The sequence below is a fragment of the Alternaria infectoria genome (genome assembly GCF_024043175.1).
Source record: "Alternaria infectoria strain BMP 0036 chromosome Unknown scaffold_10, whole genome shotgun sequence".
NCBI classification, from domain to species: Eukaryota; Fungi; Ascomycota; class Dothideomycetes; order Pleosporales; family Pleosporaceae; genus Alternaria; species Alternaria infectoria.
The window spans coordinates 511,903-532,024 of NW_026250699.1; the positions used below are offsets into that span (position 1 = coordinate 511,903).

The 20,122-nt window shown below is 52.2% G+C and overlaps 8 protein-coding genes across 8 annotated transcripts; 2 read left to right on the top strand and 6 right to left on the bottom strand.

Annotated features, from left to right (window-relative positions):
• Positions 1–340: 340 nt before the first annotated feature.
• Positions 341–2,167, bottom strand: J4E92_006602 (uncharacterized protein; the record flags this gene model as incomplete). The annotated part of the gene is made up of 4 exons (XM_051497969.1): positions 341–541; positions 719–856; positions 909–1,903; positions 1,969–2,167. 4 exons carry the CDS (start codon positions 2,165–2,167, stop codon positions 341–343), a joined length of 1,533 nt encoding a protein of 510 aa, XP_051351695.1.
• Positions 2,168–3,578: 1,411 nt separating this feature from the next.
• Positions 3,579–4,661, bottom strand: J4E92_006603 (uncharacterized protein; the record flags this gene model as incomplete). The annotated part of the gene is made up of 2 exons (XM_051497970.1): positions 3,579–4,423; positions 4,481–4,661. The coding sequence occupies 2 exons, from the start codon at positions 4,659–4,661 to the stop codon at positions 3,579–3,581; spliced, it is 1,026 nt and encodes a 341-aa protein (XP_051351696.1).
• Positions 4,662–4,948: 287 nt separating this feature from the next.
• On the top strand, positions 4,949–7,100 carry J4E92_006604 (uncharacterized protein; the record flags this gene model as incomplete). Its single annotated transcript, XM_051497971.1, has 2 exons — positions 4,949–5,190; positions 5,240–7,100. The coding sequence occupies 2 exons, from the start codon at positions 4,949–4,951 to the stop codon at positions 7,098–7,100; spliced, it is 2,103 nt and encodes a 700-aa protein (XP_051351697.1).
• Positions 7,101–7,782: 682 nt separating this feature from the next.
• Positions 7,783–8,919, top strand: J4E92_006605 (uncharacterized protein; the record flags this gene model as incomplete). Its single annotated transcript, XM_051497972.1, has 1 exon — positions 7,783–8,919. The coding sequence occupies one exon, from the start codon at positions 7,783–7,785 to the stop codon at positions 8,917–8,919; it is 1,137 nt and encodes a 378-aa protein (XP_051351698.1).
• A 338-nt stretch (positions 8,920–9,257) lies between these two features.
• J4E92_006606 (uncharacterized protein) lies at positions 9,258–10,553 on the bottom strand (the record flags this gene model as incomplete). The annotated part of the gene is made up of 1 exon (XM_051497973.1): positions 9,258–10,553. The coding sequence occupies one exon, from the start codon at positions 10,551–10,553 to the stop codon at positions 9,258–9,260; it is 1,296 nt and encodes a 431-aa protein (XP_051351699.1).
• A 1,008-nt stretch (positions 10,554–11,561) lies between these two features.
• On the bottom strand, positions 11,562–12,333 carry J4E92_006607 (uncharacterized protein; the record flags this gene model as incomplete). Its single annotated transcript, XM_051497974.1, has 2 exons — positions 11,562–11,738; positions 11,845–12,333. The coding sequence occupies 2 exons, from the start codon at positions 12,331–12,333 to the stop codon at positions 11,562–11,564; spliced, it is 666 nt and encodes a 221-aa protein (XP_051351700.1).
• Positions 12,334–15,126: 2,793 nt separating this feature from the next.
• Positions 15,127–18,428, bottom strand: J4E92_006608 (uncharacterized protein; the record flags this gene model as incomplete). Its single annotated transcript, XM_051497975.1, has 2 exons — positions 15,127–18,343; positions 18,424–18,428. 2 exons carry the CDS (start codon positions 18,426–18,428, stop codon positions 15,127–15,129), a joined length of 3,222 nt encoding a protein of 1,073 aa, XP_051351701.1.
• Positions 18,429–19,175: 747 nt separating this feature from the next.
• J4E92_006609 (uncharacterized protein) lies at positions 19,176–19,989 on the bottom strand (the record flags this gene model as incomplete). The annotated part of the gene is made up of 2 exons (XM_051497976.1): positions 19,176–19,810; positions 19,863–19,989. The coding sequence occupies 2 exons, from the start codon at positions 19,987–19,989 to the stop codon at positions 19,176–19,178; spliced, it is 762 nt and encodes a 253-aa protein (XP_051351702.1).
• Between the last annotated feature and the right edge of the window lie 133 nt (positions 19,990–20,122).

Sequence of the window (20,122 nt, forward strand, 5' to 3'; positions counted from 1 at the left end):
TTCCAGAAGGTGTAGATTGCAACTCGGAGCGCCACCAAGGCTTCTCACAATATACAATACTTCGTCTATGCATTGCGATGCTCGCTAGCCCTAGCAGTTGCAGCAACAGGGTAAGTACTTTTTACTTTGCGATTGGGCTGTTATCTGCCAGCTCACATCGGGCCTATGATACCTTGCAGTTCCACTCCGCTACTGCACGTTACCATGTCAATCTCGTCCTTCGATTGCTCAACTACTCTATCTGTCATTCCAAGTATAGCAACCGACAATCACAGTCGCACCCAGAACCGGGTACTCAGCTACCCGACGGGCCGTCGCTGCTGCGATACGTGCCTCAACATCAGAGACCCTGTCGCCTTACCATGACCTTGACTTGGAAATCCCTCGGCTTGACGAACCAGTAATTCGTCGTTTCCCAATCTGCAGCCTGCAGGTGGGGGGCGAGCGAAAAATCAAAGTCGCGCACCAGCATGGGGATTAGCTTGGACATTTCCAAGTGCGAGATATGTCTTCCGATGCACGTTCGTGAGCCTAGACCAAACTGTTGCCACTTTTGTTAGCCGCTGTCCATCGTGAGAGAAAAGAGATGAAGGATTTGGTGAGGCTGGCTGAGATGGCGAAAGAGGCAATGGTGAACGAGTGGCGTTATGTTTGTGGAAACGACGACGCAGCGGTCGGCAGAAGCCGAGCAAGGTGACATCCGGGTGCTACGACTTACCGGCATCCAGTTGCGGTCCATGAGACTAAGCTTTTCTTTATCGGAGCTGAGCCAGCGCTCAGGTCTGAACACGTCTGCGTCAGGGCCGAAAACAGATGTGTTGCGGTGAGCCACCCAGGAGTTGATTCCGACGATAGTCTACACAAGCAGTCAGCCTAGGGAGCGCGATTTGACATGCACGGCAACTTACGCCCTCGGGAAAGAACTGATCACATATGCTCGCTCCTCCAGCGGGTACCACGCGCTCGAGTGGTAGGCCAGTAGCTGGGTGCATTCGCAGCGCCTCCTTCATGACGGCTTGAAGATACGGCATTTCCTGGCTTTCCTTGAATGTGATGTAGTGGCCAATCTTGCCTTCGCGCTGCCGCTCGTCGATCTCTTGACGCAGAGTCTCGAAGGTTTGCGGGAACTTGAGTAGGTAATAGAGGATTGCGGAGAGACTGATTGCTGTAGTATCTGAACCAGCGACCATGTTCGAAACGCAGCCCATGCTGAGATGGTACATTGTAAACGCCTTGGGGTCATCTGCGTTCTTCTTGAAGAATTTGGAAAGGAAGTCCATGCTCGTCTTGCCTTCCTCCATGCCATCGACAGGAATGGCTTTGGTCTCCCCCTTCTCGTGTTCTGCAATGCGCTCTTGCGTGAACTTCATGACATACGCCCTCCCAGTGCCTGTCGGACCAGCCAGCCAATTTCGGATGGGAAAGAGATATTTGTGCAGCCAGGAGAAGATGCCCGTAAAGGTAGCGTACCACAGGTGATCTTCGAGAGCCGCGATCACGCCACGAATGTCCTCACCCCTATCCAAAAAGCCCAGTCGCTTCGAGTATGTGATCAATCCAATAACATCGAAGGCATAGCATTGCAGCCAATGCCCCATGTCGGCATACGCACCCGCACTCGCTACCTCCTGGAGGCGCTGGCTGAACAGGTCTGTGCACTCGTCGACGTACGGCTCGTAGCTGACGAGCGATGACATGGTGTATGCGCTTTGATATTGCCTCCGGTTCTCGCTGTGTCTTGGTATGGATTGGTCGGCGAAGAGGGACCACTGCGAGGGCGACGGGTTCTGCCAGGTTGCGTACCACGAAGACTTTGGAAATTTGGCGCCATGCCCGTAGACCGTTTTCTGAGCTTCGGGAGAGGAGAGGGAGTATCGATTCGGACCGTAGCGGACTATTTCGCCTGTGGTAATAGTGTAAGTATGGTATCAGGACAGATCAGGAACAGGCCGGCAGGGTCCAACTCACCATGCTTTCGATGCAGCTCAATGTTGTCCTGTTCAAAGCCTCCTCTTCTCACTCTCCAAAGATACCACAGGTCTGTAAACCGCGTTGCGGCTGGTCCAGGTACATTTCGCAATGGTGAAGATACATTTTTGAAGAACGGAAAGAGGATGCGCGCGACAACTGCTACGACAGCTGCGAATGCAAGAACTTCGGAATGCATTTTGACAAACTCAGTCACATATACAACAGCAGCCTAACCGCGATGTTCTCTTATAGCTTTCGCGACGCATCTCACGCGATCTGCTACATGTTTAGGCTCGTCCGAAGGTTCCTTGTGCGGGGAAGCGATGACGCGCGGAGAAGGAGCGGATGGCGGGAGCGGGATGTGGAGCGGAGCCTAGCACGCTCGTACGAACATTGAACAGAATCTGGAGACCTCACATCATTTGCGTTCGGCATATACTGGCCATTTCGGCGGTTGAGAGATGATACAGCGAAACGCGTTGTTGGGTGAATGGGATCGATGTGCAGACATCAAAGTCGTGTAGCCGAGGTAAACGCGTCCTTGACACGAACTGCATCCGATGAAGAAGCACCACCGTCCCACCATGTCAACACTAAAAGTATGCCTACGGATTCTTCTATTTTCAGATGATCTGAGTGTTCTACAGAAAGCTGGGGAACAATTAGCAGAATCAAGGTTTTCAGACTTACCAACCATCTGAGCCATTGCTGCATGCATCCTGCCCACTATGATCGCATCAGCGAAATTTTCGTGTCGCGCATCTAGAAGTATCTAAAGCCCCATTCTAGGTACAGGGCTCTATTGTATGCAACAGCATTTGTGTATTAGCCCAGACGAGCAGAGTAGATACCACGGGGAGTACTCTACACCCTCCTCCACATTCCGACTAGAAGCCAGATTAGACAAAGGTCTTGGGAAAAACGCTCATTTATCGTGAGCACCGGGTCATTTGGGACCGAACACGTCGAGATTCCTGTTCTGGCGGTCGGACCATCGAGAATGTGCGGCTGCGCAACTCTCAGTTCCAAAGCTCAGGTGGCTTCTTCAAATCTACAGAGCCGGACTGGGTCTCCTTATCACGACCCTGAGGTTTCATTCCGCAGCAATGAACTAGTGATAACGCTTTCTGGGTACACCTAAACAGTCGGCTATTTCCCCTCGAAAGCCCATGAAACTCGTGCCGAACCGGTGACGTTTGTTTATGGCAGCAGCAGCAACGACATGCATTCAGCTGGCTTGTATAGCAGTAGCATATTCTACCTCGTGTGAAGCTGATATGCTAGTATACTTGCCGTGGCTTATTTTTGGTATCTCCCAGATGAAGGCTCCTTCCCCAGTGTGAGCACAGGCACGGAAGGTACTACCCAGACTTGCTGACACGCGATCACCAGCGGGGGCCTTGGACTCAAGAGCCATGGATGATAATCAATCCAGGTGTCACAATGTTTCTAGCTGAACATAGTTGCATGATCACTGAGCTGCGGTTTGGGTACTCAGGCGTAGGTGCTACAATGAGCAACTCACGACTGATGACCAAATCAAAGCGGTAAAAGAATCTGTGACCGCAAACGCAGTAAGAGGTATCCATTGTGTATCATGTACATGTCTAGAAGGCAAGTTGCCACATGTCGGTCAGACGCTCGTTATTCTCGCCAAGCCCACCATGAATAATGATGCTGTCGTTGCCGCTCTCAGCCTTGACCACATCAGCATCAAACCAACCACGGGGGTCAGGAGTACCATCGCTGCCATCGGGGTGTAGTTGAGTCCACCACTTCTCGCTGATGTCATAGATCCAAACGTCCTTCAACATCTTGCCTGCACCGGCATGACCGAGCGATGAAGGATCATGTTCACCGAAGAGAGTAAGGAGCTTATCTTTTCGAGCCAGCTTGACTGGCAGAAGAACACAGACACTGCGAGCTTCAGGTCCATCATTGCCATCCGCTTTGAATGTGTCAGTTGACCAAGTATTGTTGGCAAGGTCGAAGACGTCGATACTACCACCCTGCTCCGTGGTTCCATCAAATCCATTCATCCTGTAAAGCTTGCCACCACTGTAAGCGATAGAAGTTCCTCCTCGATGTGGCACCGGAGCGTCGGGGGCTTGTTTCCATGTACGCTCGTTGATGTTGAACATCCACAGATCTGAGAGACGGCCACTTGCGGGGCATCCAGCATGGAGAAAGAAGGTATCTTTGCCATCGCTAGTAGAGCAGTGATAACTGCGAGCTGGCGGATATGGGACAGATGAATCAGCAGGCATGATCTTGAACCAGGCTGAGCTTGAAGGATCGAAGCACCACACTGCGCCATCTTCCTCTATTGGGGCCATGTCGATGCCACCCCGACCAGAGAAAAGGTACATTCTTCCATTCAATACAGCCGACGCACTTCCAACACGCGGAGTGGGCGCCGAAGAAACATCCTTCGTCTCCAAACGCTTTGCATCTGTGGCGTCGTTAGTGCTGTACCTTGATGGCCTACTACAATGAGGGGAAGTAATACCAGACTTGAGCGAGACAATATCGACTTTATCATCCAGCGGCTCCCTTGGCTTCACTTCACCACCGAAGATGCAGACATGATCGTCGATAACGGAAAGGACTTGGGAAGATCGGCGCAGACGTTCGTCGTCGAGAAGACGCTTCCAGGAGCCTTTGAGCGTACTGATGGGCATCATAGGCATCGTTGCAGTTTGTGAACTCTGAACTGGAACGGACAGCAATTGACTATTTCGAACTTGTAGTCCTAGATTAGTGATATATAGCTCAGATCAAAATCGAGGATTGCGTCATGTGCGGGTGGTAATACACCTGCTGTTTGCAGTGACATGCTGGTGAATCTGAGAAGTGGAGAAGGGGCTAAGCAGATGGGGCTAGGCTGGAATGCAGGGATCGTCATCACCCTAGCTCCTTCCAAAAGTTCGCGACCATGGCATTTCACGCGCGAACACATGCGCCTCAACACGCCATCATGAGGCTTCGACTGACGGTCCAGCGGAATGGCCTGCCTGCCGCCAACATACTCTGGAGCGTGCCTGAGACGAACAGCACGCAGGCATACACCATTACGCGTCTGCTCGAGGATGTCAACCACATTATCCCGCTAGAGGCCGAGCACTGGGGCCTGGAGCACTATGTCGTCGAGGTGGGCGGCTTCGAGTGCCTGCACTTTATGCCCGTCACGAATGCGCTCAAAGAAGACGACCATGTTTCGTATGTGATTCTAGAATCTCTAGCCTAACATCTGCTAACAGCCTACCAGCATCCGCCCACTTATGACGGCCGAAGTGCGCGCGCGCACCCTCACCGGCCGTGATCAAATATCAGACGGAGGCCAACATCTCGTCGATGGCGTCCCCTTCGGTCGACCCTACTTGCGACAACCAAACCGACCTGCTGTTCGCATACCTCCGCGCAAACGACGCCGACTGGACGACGGGCAGTCCGACGACGATACTGAAGCTGTGGGACTTCTAACGGAGCATGGAGAACCATCCGAAGCGCGCGACGATGTTGCGACGCTGAGCGGTCACAAGGGTTTGGGAAATAAAGCATCAAGGGCGCAACGGGTAGCCAAGTCGGTGCAGTTCAAGCAGCCAGACATTGATGATTCGGACGACAGCGAGGAAGACGATGATGACTTTGCACCCGAAGAAGCAGAGGAGGAGGCGTCCTCTTCAGACGACTCGGACTCGGACTCGGACTCAGACTCAGATTCAGAGGCAGACGCAACGGCAAAGGCAAAGTCGGACGCGTCGTCTAGCGCTTCAGATACCTCGGATTCAGATTCAGAGACAGACACCTCAAGCGATTCCGACTCCGACTCCGACGATAGCGACGCCAGCTCACCGCCCGATGTCTTGTCTTCCAAAGACGGTCGCAAGACCAAAGCAGCCACAACGCATGTACCCCCCGGAGATGGACTCAAAGCTACAAAGCTGAGGAACTCGCGGCGTACAAGAGCTAATCGTCTGCGTAGTCTCAAGGCGTCGGGCAAGCTTCCCGAAAACGCTACGTTCAGCGACCTGGCCGCCTACGAAGACGGCAGGTATGGTCTGGATGAGGAAGAACCTCGACACACACAACCTTTTGCCAAATCCCAAGGCAAGAGAAAACGATTAGACGAAGATGAGCCGGCAGAGGAGGTCGCGGAAGACACAACAGAGCTGGAGCGAAGGAAACGGGACCTGATGGCGAGGTTCGGAGAAAGCACAGAAGCGACGGCACCAGCGGACGAGGCCATACAGCCAACGACTCCGGGCGTTGAGAAAGCCACTACTACCCTAGTGGAAGAAGAGCCACCAGCGAAGAAAGAGCCTACCTCCAGAAGACTGCGACCAGACACCCGCGCCATTGGTCGGATACTTGCTCGACAGGCTGGGCCTGTTCGGAAGACAAAAGCGAAGGCACCGACACCTGAGCCTGAAGAGTGGTCAAATCCCGATTTCTGGAAGACACGGATCAATCTCTCGGCGTTTGAATGCTGGGAAGAGGACTTTGAGCTCAGCGCCCCGCCCTTCCCGTTTCAGCAGCACTGGGACCCAGCCAGCAAGCTTATGCATGACAAGGCTAGGAAAAAGAAGCAAAAGAGGCGGAGTAACGTGCAGCAGGAGGCAACGCCAGTAGAAGAGGAGGAGGAGGAGGAGAAGATCATCTTAGACTACGACGATGCTCCCACAACGAACCCCGACTCTGAGTCCATCAACGCAGCCGTCGAGGACCAGCTGCGTCAAGATCTTGCAATGGCTGCGCAGTCTGATCTGCCACCACTTCCTGAAGACATGAGCACCCTGCCAGATCTCACGTCGTCCGACATGAAGGCTGGTGCTGTCATCGCCTGCAAGTTCTTTACTGTGAATCCCGTCACTGTTACACCCGAGATTAGCGGATACAAGACAGCTACTGTAGAGCAAGAAGGCGACTCAGGCCCTGGCGCTGGTACGATCCAGCTCAAGATTGCTTTGCGCGATCTCCCAAAGAGGGAGAAGAAGTTTGACAGCAAAGGCAATCGCATCTACAACGCGGCCGACGCTCTCCTCATGGAAGAGGACGACGAGGATGAGGGCTTGTGGGAAGGCTCATTTGGCGAGCTACTTGAAGCGAAGCTTGTGAAGGCTGCATAAGTGATACCACGAGGTATGCGTCGTTGCTTGGTCGACCGTTCGTATGGTTATCGGCCACATGTAACACGCTCTATCTTGCTTCATCGTACATCTTTCAATATACCCAATTTCATCTACTTTTGACATTTGGGTAGGTGCACGGTCCGTGAATCCGAGTGTGGTGTCGCGAACTGGAGTTTGGTGAGGTTACCCCGCCGAACGTCATGCAAACCCCTCCAGGTCCAGAAGCTGCAGAGCTGACAGCCACCGGCACTACTCATTACCACGGGATAAGTTTCCCATGGCGAGCGTCTCATGTACACAGGGTCTTTGCCTGCGTTTGATGTTTCCTACAAGCCTTCGCCGGCGGTGTGACTTCCCTTCGGAGCAAGTTGCCCGCGCCCGCTATTCCTCGGCGCCCCCAATTCAGGGTCTTAGCCCCAAAATTGTAACTGCCGTGGCCCACTAGTTTCATGATTAGACGTGGACGGGTCGTTATGCGATGGAGAACCGACGAGGCCGTGTACGAATTTTCGGCAGATGCGTCCCGTCTCGTCATCTTATTGCTAAGCCTCTAGCCAAACTACAGCATCATTGTGTCTGACGGACAAACAATTGCATAGCAAAAACCACAACATCTCATGTAAGTGTTGATGCCGCGATAGTGCCACAGCATGCTAACCGTCGTACAGAACTAGACACAATGCCTCTTCCCACTGGTGTATATCGGGCCGACCACGTCGGCTCCTTCCTCCGCCCCAAAGCCGTCCTCGAAGCGCGTACAAAGGCAGCCAACGGTGAGATCACCGCCGACGAGCTCCGCAATGTCGAAGACGAACACATCAAACACGTCGCAAAGAAGCAAATAGAGAGCGGTCTCCGGTCCATAACTGACGGCGAGTTCCGCCGCGCATACTTCCATCTCGACTTCCTCAAGCACGTCGAAGGTATCGAGGAGAAGGGTCAAGTGGGGAACATCAGGCACAAGGATGGCTTCTCGCCACCAACGCTGGTCGTAAAGGGAAAGCTGGCCCACCCCGAGGCCATTCAGGTCAAGGATTTCCAGTTCCTTGAGCAAGCGATCAAAGAGAATGGCGGCAAGGCGAGCACAAAAGTCGCCATCCCATCGCCAACAATGGTGCACTTCCGTGGTGGACGTGCCTCGATCGACATCTCCGCATACCCCGACCTTGATGTCTTCTTCGAGGACCTCGCCCGCGTATACCAGGAGGAGCTAGACAGCCTGTACAAGGCTGGCTGCCGCTTCGTCCAACTCGACGACACCAACCTGGCCTACCTATGCGACCCCGACATGCGCAAAGCCGCCGAGCAGGAACGCAACGAAGACCTCAGCACCCTCCCCCGCAAATACGCCGAGCTCATCAACAAGGCTATCGAGAAGCGACCTGCAGACATGAAGATCGGCATCCACCTCTGCCGTGGCAACTACCGCTCCAAGTGGTTCGCCTCTGGCGGCTACGAGCCCGTCTCCGAAGTTCTCTTCAAGGAGCTCAACGTTGATGCCTACTTCCTCGAGTACGACGATGCGCGATCTGGCGACTTCTCCCCGCTGCGCCATCTGCCCGAGCACAAAGTTGTTGTGCTCGGTGTCATGAGCAGCAAGAAGAACACCTTAGATGACAAGGAGGAGATCATCAAGAGGCTACATGAGGCGGCTAAGATTGCCCCCAAGGGTCTCGATCAGCTTTGCGTGAGCCACCAGTGTGGATTCAGCTCCACAGCTGAGGGTAACGAGTTGACGGAGGAGGAGCAATGGGCTAAGGTCAAGCTGAGTGTAGAGATTGCCAAGCAGGTCTGGGGCGATGATATTAGCAAGTAAGCAGAGTCTTGTTTCGGTTGAGGGAGTTTGAGGTGCTGGTACTGAGATGAAAGCATGAGTACGGTGTTGTGTAAAAGTGGTCTGATCAGGTCTCAACGACTGGTCCATGTATGTATTATGAAGTAACGGTTCAACCCCAGTGAGATCAAATGTATCAAATATAACAACATTGCCGCGTCATCACATGTCAGTGACATAATGAACAGCTGAAACCAGGCGGCCTTTTGCTCTGCAGTTCACAGATCTCGTGTTGAGCGTTTTATTCAACAAGATGGTATGGTTGCTAGCTCAATTCGCTACCTAAACCGCAAACTGTCGTGGATGTTGCCTCTGCTGTTTTAGTTCCCTTCTAACTCTGCAGCATACCTCTGTATATCGCTCTGGTAATTTTCTCTACGCAACTCCGGGATATCGAAGAAACAGACCTCGAAGTACTTCGGACCACGATACTCCTGTTCTCTGTGCACGCGACAAACGTGAAAGTACGTTATCATAGCATCGAGTAGCACGTTGATATTGTCATGGTAGGCTCCTTTCCTGCCCTTGTTTGCGTGGCCGTCACGGCAAGCGTGGGGAAGTACGGCTGGTGTGAGAGGCCCACCTTTCTGGTAATTTCGACCGAGGTAGACATGCCAGAGCGGTAGCTTCCTCAATCTCTGGTATATCGACTTCCATGATCCGTCCGTTAAGGTCGCTTCCGTTGCCTCGAACCACACCAATTTCTCGGCGCGCTTGAGAAATCCTCGGAGTCGGCTACCACTTAGGTACAGATCGGAAAGCTCTAGTGACTGCAAATGCTCGTACGAGCGGGCCATCATGTGTGTAGAGAAGAGACTTTCGCAGCCATGGCATATCCTAAGCTCAGGAACTTCGTTGCACCCTAGGAGTTGTAGGCGTTCAACACTAGTAGTGGCAGCAACAACTTTCAATACATCGGGATGGACCGGGCGCACATTCTTGATGTGAGCTCCAACTTCGCGACTCTTCGCAACATCTTTGCCGTATGCATTTTGTGTTAAGAAGATAGCTTTCATGATCCAAGGTCGAAATTCCGACAATGAGTTTGCAAACAGCGCCCATTCGGGCTTCTGAGAGTTCTGCAGCCAGAGGTAGACATAGGCGACCTTCTCTGGAAACTGCGACAGCTGCAGTGCTCGCAACACAGTTGTCTGTTCACTGATGATATGAGTCCCAAAGGGTAGCTCTAGCTCGATGAAAGAGTCCGCGTCTTGATGTTGTCGGAAACATTGGGCGAGCACACGGGCGGCTTCACCAGACCTCACAAAGCTGTACTCGTCCTCGTGTAGCAGATACCACTCGTAGTCGCTTATCGTCTTGGGTTTTTTGGGCGGGCATACAGTTATGCGCAACATTCGATTGCGGAAGGCGGGGATACGGGACAAGTGTAGGAAGAGAGCAAGCGACGACGGCTCGAGATAAAAGCGGCATTCCTGGAGGCCGTACCGAATGCTTGCGTCGAACTCGGTCCTAGCGTAGATGGCTTTGCATGTCGATCGTAGCGATCCAAAGTCTCTGTTCTTGTATGAATACTTGTTGTTGTTGGTACCCGACGCTCGTCCGAGGAAGCGACATACTCGGCTGAGGAGCTCTACTGGAAGCTCGATCAAGTCCATTTTGTCTTTTCGCTGGTGCTCTAATCAGGAAAATTGCCCTGTATGGTCTCCAGAGGGTTAGTCAAATGATGCTAGGTTGAGTGATGGGTTTATGTTGACCGAACGTAGAGAGCCAGAATTGCTGTAGTCTAGAGGTCAAAAGCTACCGCTGCCTAGGTGATAAAGCCTGTCCGTGCACCAACGGTGACTACATGATTTGGTCAGACCACCAGTGAATATTGTCGATTTCTGGAGTTGCTCTACGAGCTACGGTCATGAGAGTGTAGCCTGCGCTCTCATATCTGTCTGCCAGCCGCACACTGGCAACAGTACGTGACCGAGGATTGAAAGAATCCGACTGAACCTAGAGAACACGCATTGTGTTCTTTGGGTGAATGGACAGAGGAATGAAGAGGGAAGGAGCAGTCAAGGAGACAAGAAGGGATGATGTCACCACGCTAGGCCAGAAGAGAGTGTCGCTCTTTCTTCAATTGCACTTGAGCAGGCATTCCACCCACAAACTACTCCAAACATCACCGAGACTAGATATGAAGACTTTGTTTATCGGTGCTTGTTTCGCTGGCTTCTCTTCAAGGACCCATGGCCCGAAGGATGTGTCCACCCGTCTCCCGGCGCTAATATCGACGTCAGCAGCCAGCCGTCCCGCAAGTGCGCTGACGCTTGCTGAGTAGCAAACATAGAGACATGTACCCGAGATGAGAGGTGTTAGAAGAGCGCTGGTGATTAGTCCCTACGACTTATGCGCAGAGGCAAGGAATAGATGCAAAACACTCATATCGTGATGGTGGACTCTTGGACGAAAGTGACTTTACATTAACTATGCGATCGACCGTAAAGCGCAGCTATCAAACAGAAACATGGCCAACCATGTGGTAATGACTGTCCTGAGACCTTTGAAGGCTCTACGAATACTGCCCATCGTCCTCGACACTCCTCCTCTACTCCATCCACAGATACCGTTCAGCTCCAAGAGCTTTCCGCCTGGTGGTCTTTGGGCTGAAAGCCTATCTAAGCAGCAGCGACCATCTCGCGGCGCGCGAACCTGAGGTTCCTCTTGGTGATACCGGTGGCAATGCCTTGGTACTGGTTGATGCAAACAGTAAGAGTTCCGGAAAGGGCACCTGCTTCATCCTTGAAATCTGCGGCGCGGGCCTCGAAGGTATCAATCAACATGAAGGCAATCGTCTGCGAAAGGCTGTTAGCGAGCAGACTCAAGGAATTACGTTCGAGTTCAACAGATAGTATCGGAGCGGGCGCTAGGCGTGAAAACTACAAGAGAAGAAAGACTTACATCAACGACCTTCTCGATCTGCCTGAGTACAGCCGCAACGGGCGCACCGACGAAAGGGACAGTACTGAACAAACCGGCCTTGCCAATGAGGATGTTGAGCAGCGCTTGATGAACTCGGACAAACTGTTTCTCGTCGTAAGCAACATGTATATCTGTGGAACAGATGGTACTCACTTCGCGGAAGGCTTCGAAGACGGCATCAGTAGAAGCGCCTGCGGGCTCTTTGGGCATGCCCTGCATCTGAGCGATGGCGGTGGTGGCAGTAGTTACAATGTCTGCGAAGCCCCTAATGATCTCGGGGAATGGTCCCTGACCGATGAGGAGCAGTTGTCCGCTGACAATGGTGACGCTTTTGGCCGGCGCCTGAAGCGCCATGCTCTTCGTCGTAATAGATTTAATGTTGGTGACAACCTCAGCAGGCGTGATAGCAGCCGAGATAGGCACGGAGAAGGCCAAGGCGGCGGTGAAGAAGTTGCGGAATGAGACCATGATTGCGGTGGGAAGAAGCTGTGAAAGCGGTTGTTGGTGGTAGATGGTAGAAGTGAGGAGTGATGATTGCAGATGAAGGTGTGCGATACCTTCTTTTCATGGGAGACTGCGGTGTCTTTATACCCGACGTGCGATGTAGCCAAGCTCGAGTCAACGGAGCAAATGCTTCCCGTAGTCCTGAACCACAACTAGGTTCGCTGATCCTCCTGTACACCGCGTTGAGATGCCAATCAAGCCCATAACCCAGAAGGTGGGTGATGTAGCGTACGCTACTGTCAAAAGAACAAAGTTTAATGACAAGTGAGGCTATGCACTACAACCCACTTTGCCTTGACCGAACACACTCAGATACTTGCGTGTAGGCCTCTGAATCAGTTGGCAAAAGTTGCTTGCACGTTGATCATAAGAGATCATTGATAGGAGTATGGCATAAGTTGACACGTTGTATCGTATCATGTTGAAGCAGCTTTCAACTATCGTCGGTAACCACTTTGCTCTCAGCGTTGTGGTTGATGTTACCTCACAGTGATTATCGACAGGGTCTACCGAACTCGTCTTTGGCAGAGAGATCTGCCATGATCCATCGCCGAGTGGGGCTTTTGCGGCTGAATCTGCACATGGCATTGCGATCATCGATTTCCACTACTCTCGTCTAATACATGATCAACAATTTACTCCCAGTGAATCAAGAGACGCCGTATTGGGTAGAGAGCACTAACCGATCTCAGGGCTAAGGGGCTCATGTCACTTCCCAACTTGTAGGGTGAGCTCAGACTACCCCGATCGCTTCACCGCGCCAAGATTAGCCTTGCAGTAGCATAGTAGATCGCTACCTTCTGTGAACAAGGCTTCTTGTCGACGTGCCCGAGTTCAGCTGAGGTTGTTCAGTTAGTAGCTCTTTGTTGGCAAGCGGCGCCCCACTGGAAAGGGTGTAGTGTAGTAGCGGTATCTACGGGTCGGCGATCCTTCTGCGGGCGTAGCCGTCGAACATCAGTGCGATGATGCAGCCGCCCGAACATGCAGAAGCAGGCACCTACGATCGTCCAGTCAGAAATCCCAGCAACGAAGTAGGGTCGCCGAGCCTTATGCAGATCTGCTTTTTCCGTGTCCGGAGCGGCCGCAACCAATGCCAAGTCACGTGGAGGCCTTTGTTGCCCCTCGTGTAGATGGCAATCTAGTCTCATAATGTACAACGGCATGCAGGTGACTACCTGGAAAAGGGAAATGCGACATGTTCGCTGCGTGGCGCGGTCCGCCAAAAGCAACACAAAGGGTCCGGCTGATGTGTTGTTGTTTCTTTTGTCCAAGTCAGGGCTCGGAATAATGCCGAGCCCGCTGAGTCGCGGACGCTCGCCGACACTAGCCGTACAGACAGCTCCTATACTTTGGCGAGGAGCTAGCTCCTGTGCTCTCATGGTAGCTCAACTTCGGCGACTTCGCTGCACAATTTCTGCTGATTTGTAGCGACCGGAATACTCAACACATGTCGATTAGGAAATGAGAGACATGGTATTAAGAGTGAATGTCCAGATAGGTATAAATCGGCCGATCCTTCCCAGATAGCTACGTCAGCTCAAAGTTTAGTGAGATCGTACCTTAGGCCAACACCATTGGCCGCAAAAACCACCGGTATATTGCCGGCGTACTTGATGTGATGCCAGCTTGTGCTTAACCACCAACTAATTGCAGAGGCGCATTTGCTGCGGGTATTCACTCGCGACCGTTGTGACCAACCCTGTAAGCTACCAAACTCCTAAATAGCCTCCATGAACAAAGCAACGAAAACGAAAAAGCACGTTGGCAATTTACACCAGTACAAAGCACGATGCCGGGTGTTCCGTACTGTCTGCACTGCCATGTAACTTGCGCGTGCCTAGGCGAAAGGCTTTGGCACAGAACGCTAAACTCCACATCCTGACGCCACTGGGCAGCACTCACTTTGATGTTGTACCGAGTCGGGCTCAATACGCTGATTGATTCTTACTGGCTTCTTTCATGTACGAGCCAGTCTTTTGTGAAGTCGGCCGTACTTCTACAGACCTCCAGACAGACTACGGCTACGTACAGCAGTGAGTAGAAGACTCGCCTTGAACCTCAATTACAAGTGCGTGTGCATATAACATGCCTGGGTAGTCCTCAACTAGGCGCTCAGACTCCAACCCCATCATTAACGCACCAACAAACGTCAAGCAAAGACCATAGACGAGACAGTCCTCATCCATGTGACGGCGCCACAACGTCACCTCAATATCGAGCTCCGCCAACAAGAATGCGATCCAGCTCTCTATCCCTCAGGCGTCACGAAGTCGTGAGGCGCCTCCGCATGACAGCATCTACCATTATAGATGTTTGGTCGAGGCTAAGCTCCTAGTCCTCCAAGCAGAACGGCACCTTCTACTTTCAGCCTCCTGTCCGTGTTTCTTTACTTTTTCGTTCTTTGCAACTACAGAGCGGGCTTTCGTAGCTCCTCTCATTGCCGTCGGAGGGGTTGAACCGACTTACAAGCGCCTTGCTATAAGACATGGAAAAGCAAACACTGACAGACATGATGAAGGCTAACCAAGACAACCGTCAGTGAGTAGCGTACACTCAGGATGCTTTCACTGTTCTGAAATTGTTCGTATGTTGAGCAAGCGGTGCTACCGGAAGCCTTATTCCCAAGGTCATTATTACATCCATATGCTCTTAGTAGAGCTTCCCCAGAATCTGAACGCCAGCATGTTACATAGACTAAATGAAACCAACGCCCCCATAAATAAGTCTGCATTCAATGCGACAGATGACCCATAGTCCTCATGCAGTCGGCAGACGTGCCAACAACGGTAGGACGTCTTTGAACCTCACTGGCTTGAGAAGGAACTCGTCAAAACCGCTATTCTTCGCTTGCTTTCGCGCTTTCTCGCTACCAAGACCCGTTAATGCGAAGATGTACGCCCGGATACCTCTCTCATCCTCTAGAGTACCATCTAGACCATGTCTCGCAGCGTCATCGGACTGTCTTGGTGTGCCTTTTTCCATCAAACCGTGTTCGATTCCACGAATCTTTGACACGGCCTGGAAGCCATCCATAACTGGCATGCTGATGTCCATGAATATGCAGTCAAAATTTGCTTTTGGGTCCTCTTGCTCAGTGGCGGTTTGATAGAGACGCACCGCTTCTGCGCCGTCGGTGGCACTGGAATACGGTACGCCGAGGCGTTTTGCAAAAGCGCAAAGCATCTTTAGATTTATGGGGTTATCGTCTACCAAGAGCAGACGGCGGAATCGGCATGTTGGGCTGCTTGTAAGCGGGGTAGGTGGTTGTGTTGGTAATGGTGCTTGTAGAACAGGACTTGTGGCGGCGTCGGCTAGTGTCACACGCGGCAACGATAAGCTGCGGTGTGGAAGTACTTTGGTTTGCGGGTCTGGCTCTAGGATTGTGTCGGCATGTTCTGATTGCTCTGTTGGCTCCATGTCAGGTCTGCTTCTGACTTCTATGGACGGCACCGAGTCTGCCGTCTCCTTGTTAGTGGCATCCTTCATAGCCGAGATGAGTGCAGGTCCGAGCGAGTTTGCAGTGACTAGTACCGTGTGCATGGCCTTGCTAGTGCCAGATTCGGGAGGTGCGCCTTTCATATTGCGCAGGTCGACCATGACCGGGTAAGTCCCTCCCGTATACGTAGGGAACAATGTTTTCAAGTCGTACGTGAGTGTCGAAGAGATGGTATGGTGATCGATGAGGAGTACATCCAGAACCGGAAGTGTGTCTGTGGAAACAGTGGTGAACCTCATGCCGAAGCGATCCTCGCAGATATTTTGAACGGCCCGCTCCAGCGCTTCGGGAGGCGAATCGATAGAGGGTGCAAATTCTTTGCCTTGCTCTTCGAGTAGAGAGAGACTGAGCATACCGATTGCCTTTCCGCGTAGGCTTTCGTGAGAGGAAACGTTCTCGCTACGTGGCGCATTTGGTCTCTGCGCCGTTTGACTAGCCGGAATGTTGATGATGATCTTCGTTCCCTTGCCCAAACGACTAGAGACTGATATAGTTCCGTGTAGTGACTCCACGATGCTCTTCACTAAGCTCAAACCTAGCCCAGTTCCTGGACTTAGTAGATTCTCCTGAGTGAAGGGTGTAAAAAGATGGTACTTGAGGAAATCCTCACTCATGCCTACACCCGTGTCGGTCACAGAAAGACTGATTTGCGACTGACTGTCATCGGCAGCCTCCATAAATGCTAGACCTACGTGAATGTAGCCCGACTTGGTATACTTCAATGCGTTGCTGACGACATTAAGTAAAATGCGCTTCCAAGCACCCTTGTCAATGACAAAGGTCCAATCACGGGCCTTTTCAATGTGTGTGGTGACGACGACAGGCTCGGTTTGTGCCGTTGCGGGCGATCCAGCCAACAAATCTTGACGCTCTTTATTAAGTCCAGAAGAGAGGCGCGAAGAATGGTCATGACCTACGGAAACAGTCCCAATGACATCTTCCACCATAGAAGCCAGGTCGACAGCTACTGCACCGTGATGAACGTGGGTGGTGGAACGAGGATCTCCATTTCCGCCTCTTTGTCCAACGCTGGCGCGGCTATTCACTTTGGAATATTCCAACAGATGGTCAAATGTATCGAGAAGAGTAACCGCACAAGACTCAATCATGGAGATCTCCGACATCAAACCAGATCCCTGGCAGTTTTCTTGGATCAGCTCAATGCTGGCCAAAATGCCATGCAAGGGACTTCGTAACTCGTGACTGATGGTCGAAACAAAATCCGACTTGGAAAGTGTATTTTCGCATGCTTCTAAGCGAAAGACCTCAGCCATCAGTGAGTTACCGAAAGCTGTCAATGAATTGACATCGCCAGTATCAAGTGTTTTGCCTGTGTCAGATACCCAAGCTAGGCAGGTAGAGTAGCAAGCTTCTCTTGAGTAGTGAAACATAGGCAGGAATATTACGTAGCGGGTCTTTGGCAATAAACTGAAGAGGTCATTCCATCTGTCATCCGCAGCAGAGTCAAGTTCGTCATCGCAATCGTGTTGGAAGACCCCATGTTCATCGACTGCGAAGACATGCCCTCGAGGGTACTTGGCAGTCAAGCGCTGGATGAGCGACTGACGCAATTTCAGCTTTCCGAGGGCGTTATCTCTGTGGTAATAGGACAGAGGTACCGCAAAGAGATCGCATGTTGGCGAAGATGTATTGTCAGGAGACATGTCTCGTACCTGGCAACCTTTGTTTCGAGCGCCAGTTGAAACAGTGTCAAAGAAAACTAGGCCATCCAGACCCATAGCATCGCCAATACTATCTGCGGCTCTCATGAAGAGAGTGTCGACTTGAGTAGCAAAGTCAGATTTGACCCGTTTCGAGACATTATCTTGGGGCGGAACGATAACAGATGTATCGCAAACAGGCAATGACTGGACATGGTCTGACATGGTGACGCTTGCATTCGTACCGTCGGACAACTTCTTGTCAGGTTTTCTTCGCGAGGCGGCGCCAAAAACATCTAGGTCGAATTGGCTTGTGTGAGCTCCAGGGCGCACAGGGGCCACAGACCTTGGAACCATGTCATCTGAAGCTACGAAGCGGCGAAGACCTTGCATCATCTCAGCAGATCGAGACTTACAAGCTTCGGCGCGTCGCATATCGAGGTATGCACTGATAGCCGAGGTGGTTTCGCGAAGAGTGCTCAGAGACTTGGGATGCAGAAAGTCCCGTTCTTTAGTGTCAACAACACAGTAGCTGCCCAATATGTGCCCAGACATTGCAAACAGCGGTATCTCGAGGTATGAAACCATGTGCGGGTAGCCAGCCACGAACGGGCGCTCGGCAAATGTGGGAACCTGGCGAAAGTCTTTTATGCAGAAATACGACTTGTCGGCAATGATATAGGGACTTTCCGGCATAGGCACTGGTTTTCCCTGGAAGATGCACATGGTGAATGGGCAGACGCCCCATTCGAGGGCGATTCGGGAAGTACCCAGCAAGAGCGGCTCGGCCGGGTCTGCACTCGAAAGCGACTGGTGCCTCGTCATCTCTGCGCATATGAATTGATTTCGATTATCAATGAGCGAAAGGAATGCGCGATCGCAGTCCATCTTATGTACGCCATGCTGGACGAGGGCGTTGAGGGTTATGTCGCTGCTGGGGACTGGTTCGGACGGCGGTCCTTCTGCGATGTGGAAGGGGAACGACGCGGCAGAGAGATATCTAGGGCCGTGTTAGCAACAGGAATCGGCAATGTGACGTCGGCTGGCAATTCTCACGCGGCGATCTCGTATGCGCGTACCCGTTCGTGGTTATCGATAGCTGCGGGTGGCGTCGTGGTCGAGATGGGCGCGGTCGTAGCCATGGTCCATTACGTCACTCACATAGAATGAAGACTGCTGGTGCTGCGTGCGACGTTTGCGCGGGCCCCAGCAGTCTTCTGGGCTTTAGCAGACAGTCTTGGCGTTAGTCAGCCAACACATAAACGGCCCGTAAAACCAAAGCTGCGATGCTCGAGCACGGCTTAATTTTCCGTCAAATTCATCGGATCGTGATGTCTCAGGATAACGCTAGCCTAACACGGGTTCCACGGCTGCATAGGGCTAAACGCTCAGAGACGCGTATTCGTCGCACACTTCAGTCAGCTTCCTTCTCGTCCCGGGCTCCATAACACTGTGCCCAGCGTCGTCTATGAAGTGCAATTTGCTCTCCGGCCACTGCTTGTACAACTCCCAGGCTGTAACCGGCGGGCAGACAACATCGTACCTGCCTTGCACGATGGTCGTCGGAATGTTCCGGATCCGGTCCACGTTCTCCTTCCTCAACCTGCAGGACGAAGTCAGTAATCATTTGCATTCCATACAGCCAAGACTTACAGCTGCCCGTCTTCCATCCATGCTTTGTTGATGAAGTAGTGAATCTCCATCCTAGCATGTGCGAGGAGATAGGCTGGTTCTTTCAGTTTCTTGTACGCGTGTGGGTCAGGATACAGGGTGCTGATTGATAGCTCCCACGTGTTCCACGCCTCAGCCGCGGGATGACTGATAGACGAGTCTGAAGACATGAGGCGTTTGTGGTAGTTGCCGATATGATCGGAACGTTCTTCCTCTGGTAAAAACTTGATAAAGTCCTCCCAGCGGTCGGGAAACAGCATTTGCGCGCCGCCTGCATGGTTGGTCCACTTGAGTTCGATGTCTCGCACGGTGAAGATGCCGCGCAGGACTAGACTACCTACACTATCGGGGTGTGTTTGCGCATATGCTAGAGCGAGTGTGGATCCCCAGGAGCCACCAAAGACCATGTGCCATTTGGAAAACTTCAGATGCTTGCGCAGCTTTTCGATGTCTTCGACGAGATGCCAAGTAGTGTTGTCTGTTGTGTTGGCATTAGGGCGCGATTGACCACAGCCTCGCTGGTCGAGCAGAACCACTCGGTATTCAGAGGGGTTGAAGAAGACGGTGTTGGTTTTGGAGCAGTTCCCGCCAGGCCCACCATGGAGGTAGATGACTGCAAAGCGTTAATTATCAGGAAGGTTGGACAACATGGCTGGCACTTGTACCAGGCTTTCCGTCCTTCTTGCCGAACTGTTGATAGTAAAGTTCATGGGTGTCATCCACGCGCAGCCAATTCACGTCCCAGGCATCTTCATGCTCGTAGCTGGTGAACTGGAGTGTTTGAGCCATCATGCGTTGGTAGTAGATACGAAATTTGCGGCGAGACAAGAAGATGAAGGGGCTTTTGTAGTCGACGTGTATGCAAGACAGTCATACTGGTAGTGATGGAGTCAGACACCTAGGTACGACTACCCCGCTTCCAGTA